Source organism: Natator depressus, chromosome 1 (genome assembly GCF_965152275.1).
Source record: "Natator depressus isolate rNatDep1 chromosome 1, rNatDep2.hap1, whole genome shotgun sequence".
Classification (NCBI taxonomy): domain Eukaryota; kingdom Metazoa; phylum Chordata; order Testudines; family Cheloniidae; genus Natator; species Natator depressus.
In genome coordinates, this window is record NC_134234.1 from 322,708,075 (window position 1) to 322,712,570 (window position 4,496).

A 4,496-nucleotide genomic window follows, 5' to 3' on the forward strand; every position below is an offset into this window, starting at 1 on the left:
TTTGGCAGCAGACAGTGCAGTATGACTAGTAGCCATCATCGACGTAGTCCTGGGTGCTCTTTTAATCGGGCGCCTGGGCAAACATGGGAGTGACACAGCCAGGTCATTTCCCTTGTTTCGTCTCATGGCAATTCAGTCCTACCGGAAGTGTGCTGTCTTTAACCTCCAGCCAGCAGAAGATGATGGCTAGTCGTCATACTGCCGAGCACCCAGGAGATGATGATGGCTAGCGGTCGTACTGCACATTCTGCTGCCAGCAAGATGTATAAAGATAGATGAAGTGGCTCAAAACAAGAAATAGACCAGATTTGTTTTGTATTCATTTTCTCCTCCCTCCCTCCTTCCCTCTGTGAAATCAACGGCCTGCTAAACCCAGTTTTGAGTTCTGTCCTTGAGGTTTTGAGTTCTATCCTTGAGGGGGCCATTCAGTTTCTCGCAAAGCCACCCCCTTTGTTGATTTTAATTCCCTGTAAACCAACCCTGTAAGCCATGTCATCAGTCGCCCCTCCCTCCGTCAGGGCAATGGCAGACAATCGTTCCGCGCCTTTTTTCTGTGCAGACGCCATACCATGGGAAGCATGGAGCCTGCTCAGATCACTTTGGCAATTGGGAGCACATTAAACACCACACGCATTATCCAGCAGTATATGCAGCACCAGAACCTGGCAAAGTGATACCGGGCGAGTAGGCGACGTCAGCGCAGTGACATAAGTGATGAGGACATGGACACAGACTTCTCTCAAAGCAGGGGCCCTGGCAATGTGGGCATCATGGTGCTAATGGGGCAGGTTCATGCGGTGAAACGCCAATTCTGGGCTCGGGAAACAAGCACAGACTCGTGGGACCGCATAGTGTTGCAGGTCTGGGACGATTCCCAGTGGTTGCGAAACTTTCGCATGCGTAAGGGCACTTTCATGGAACTTTGTGACTTGCTTTCCCCTGCCCTGAGGCGTAAGAATACCAAGATGAGAGCAGCCCTCACAGTTGAGAAGCGAGTGGCGATAGTCCTGTGGAAGCTTGCAACGCCAGACAGCTACTGGTCAGTCGGGAATCAGTTTGGAGTGGGCAAATCTACTGTGGGGGCTGCTGTGATGCAAGTAGCCAATGCAATCAAAGATCTGCTGATATCAAGGGTAGTGACCCTGGGAAATGTGCAGGTCATAGTGGATGGCTTTGCTGCAATGGGATTCCCTAACTGTGGTGGGGCCATAGACGGAACCCATATCCCTATCTTGGCACCGGAGCACCAAGCCGGTGAGTACATAAACTGCAAGGGGTACTTTTCAATAGTGCTGCAAGCACTGGTGGATCACAAGGGACATTTCATCAACATCAACGTGGGATGGCCGGGAAAGGTACATGACGCTCGCATCTTCAGGAACTCTGGTTTGTTTCAAAAGCTGCAAGAAGGGACTTTATTCCCAGACCAGAAAATAACCATTGGGGACGTTGAAATGCCTATAGTTATCCTTGGGGACCCAGCCTACCCCTTAATGCCATGGCTCATGAAGCCGTACACAGGCAGCCTGGACAGTAGTCAGGAGCTGTTCAACTACAGGCTGAGCAAGTGCAGAATGGTGGTAGAATGTGCATTTGGACGTTTAAAGGCGCGGTGGTGCAGTTTACTGACTCGTTTAGACCTCAGCAAAACCAATATTCCCACTGTTATTACTGCTTGCTGTACGCTCCACAATATCTGTGAGATTAAGGGGGAGACGTTTATGGCGGGGTGGGAGGTTGAGGCAAATCGTCTGGCTGCTGGTTTCACACAGCCACACACCAGGGCGGTTAGAAGAGCACAGGAGGGCGCGGTGCGCATCAGAGAAGCTTTGAAAACCAGTTTCATGACTGGATAGGCTACGGTGTGAAAGTTCTGTTTGTTTCTCCTTGATGAAACCCACCGCCCCTTGGTTCACTCTACTTCCTGTTAGCTAACCACCCTCCCCTCCTCCCTTCGATCACCGCTTGCAGAGGCAATAAAGTCATTGTTGCTTCACATTCATGCATTCTTTATTCATTCATCATACAAATAGGGGGATAACTACCAAGGTAGCCCAGGAGGGGTGGTGGAGGAGAGAAGCACCAGAAGGGGTGGTGGAGGAGGGAAGGACAAGGCCACACAGCACTTTAAAAGTTTAAAACTTTAAAACTTATTGAATGCCAGCCTTCTGTTGCTTGGGCAATCCTCTGGGGTGGAGTGGCCGGGTGGGCAGAGGCCCCCCCACCGCGTTCTTGGGCATCTGGATGAGGAGGCTATGGAACTTGGGGAGGAGGGCGGTTGGTTACACAGGGGCTGTAGCGGTGGTCTGTGCTCCTGCTGCCTTTCCTGCAACTCAACCATATGCTGGAGCATATTGGTTTGATCCTCCAGCAGCCTCAGCATTGAATCCTGCCTCCTCTCATCACGCTGCCGCCACCTTTCAGCTTCAGCCCTCTCTTCAGCCCGCCACTTACTCTCTTCAGCCCGCCACTTAATCTCTTCAGCCCGCCACCTCTCCTCCCGGTCATATTGTGCTTTCCTGCACTCTGACATTGTCTGCCTCCACGCATTCGTCTGTGCTATGTCAGTGTGGGAGGACAGCATGAGCTCAGAGAACATTTCATCATGAGTGCGTTTTTTTTGCCTTCTAATCTTCACTAGCCTCTGGGAAGGAGAAGATCCTGTGATCCTTGAAACACATGCAGCTGGTGGAGAAAAAAAAAGAGGCAGTGGTATTTAAAAAGACACATTTTCTAGAACGATGGCTACACTCTTTCACAGTAAACCTTGCTGTTAATATTACATACACAGCATATGTGCTTTCGTTCCAAGGTCGCATTTTGCCTCCCCCCACCACGTGGCTAGCCCCTCCCCCCCCTCCCCCATGGCTAACAGCAGGGAACATTTCTGTTCAGCCACAGGCAAACAGCCCAGCAGGAACGGGCACCTCTGAATGTCCCCTTAAGAAAAGCACTCTATTTCAACCAGGTGACCATGAATGATATCACTCTCCTGAGGATAACACAGAGAGATAAAGAACGGATGTTGTTTGAATGCCAGCAAACATACACTGCAATGCTTTGTTCTACAATGATCCCAAGTACGTGCTACTGGCCTGGTATGGTAAAGTGTCCTACCATGGTGGGTGGAATAAGGCTGCCCTCCCCAGAAACCTTTTGCAAAGGCTTTGGGAGTACATCCAGGAGAGCCGCAAATGCCAGGGCAAATTAATCATTAAACATGCTTGCTTTTAAACTATGTATAGTATTTTAAAAGGTACACTCACCAGAGGTCCGTTCTCCGCCTGGCGGGTCCGGGAGGTAGCCTTGGGTGGGTTTGGGGGGGACTGCCTCCAGGTCCAGGGTGAGAAACAGTTCCTGGCTGTTGGGAAAACCAGTTTCTCCGCTTGCTTGCTGTGAGCTATCTACAACTTCATCATCATCATCTTCCTCGTCCCCAAAACCTGCTTCTGTGTTGCCTCCATCTTCACTGAAGGAGTCAAACAACACGGCTGGGGTAGTGGTGGCTGAACCCCCTAAAATGGCATGCAGCTCATCATAGAAGCGGCATGTTTGGGGCTCTGACCCGGTGCGGCCGTTTGCCTCTCTGGTTTTCTGGTAGGCTTGCCTCAGCTCTTTAAGTTTCACGCGGCATTGCTTCGGGTCCCTGTTTTGGCCTCTGTCCTTCATGCCCTGGGAGATTTTTGACAAATGTTTTGGCATTTTGAAAACTGGAACAGAGTTCTGATAGCACGGATTCCTCTCCCCATACAGTGATCAGATCCCATACCTCCCATTCGGTCCATGCTGGAGCTCTTTTGCGATTCTGGGACTCTATCATGGTCACCTCTGCTGATGAGCTCTGGCCAGCGTGGCAAGCTGCAGGTGACCATGCAAACAGGAAACTGAAATTCAAAAGTTTGTGGGCCTTTTCCTGTCTACCTGGCCAGTGCATCTGAGTTGAGAGTGCTGTCCAGAGCGGTCACAACAGAGCACTCTGGGATAGCTCCCGGAGGCCAATACCGTCTAATTGCGTCCACAGTACCCCAAATTTGACCCAGCAAGGCCGATTTAAGCGCTAATCCACTTGTCAGAGGTGGATTAAGGACATCGATTTTAAGAGCCCTTTAAGTCGAAAAAAAGGGCTTCATCGTGTGGACGGGTGCAGGTTTACATCGATTTAACGCTGCTAAATTCGACCTAAACTCCTGGTGTAGACCAGGGCTAAGCCAGGTTCTGGATAAGTGATTTCCTTTCAGTAGACTCACACATGGTGGTTTGGTAAAGCAATTACCATTTTCATTTTTCAAATGATGATGCCAAATTAAGTGTTCATATAGTTTGTGTCTTATTCATGCTTAGAGGTACTCTTTCTCTTGAAATTCTGATACAAGGCAAAATGAAACAGAAGCAATACTAGACCAAGATCCTTTACAGTTGAAAATGCTATCTTTGTCCCATTTGTAATCTAGTCACTGGTTTATGACTCAAATCCTCCAAAATTCACACAATGCTCT

General features: G+C 49.6%; 1 protein-coding gene across 1 annotated transcript; it reads right to left on the bottom strand.

Moving 5' to 3' along the window:
• Window positions 1-2,094: 2,094 nt before the first annotated feature.
• Window positions 2,095-3,888, bottom strand: LOC141987323 (uncharacterized). Its single transcript, XM_074952560.1, has 2 exons — window positions 3,267-3,888; window positions 2,095-2,685 (listed from the first exon to the last, which is right to left on the bottom strand). The coding sequence occupies exons 1-2, from the start codon at window positions 3,700-3,702 to the stop codon at window positions 2,144-2,146; spliced, it is 978 nt and encodes a 325-aa protein (XP_074808661.1). The 5' UTR covers window positions 3,703-3,888; the 3' UTR covers window positions 2,095-2,143.
• Window positions 3,889-4,496: the final 608 nt, after the last annotated feature.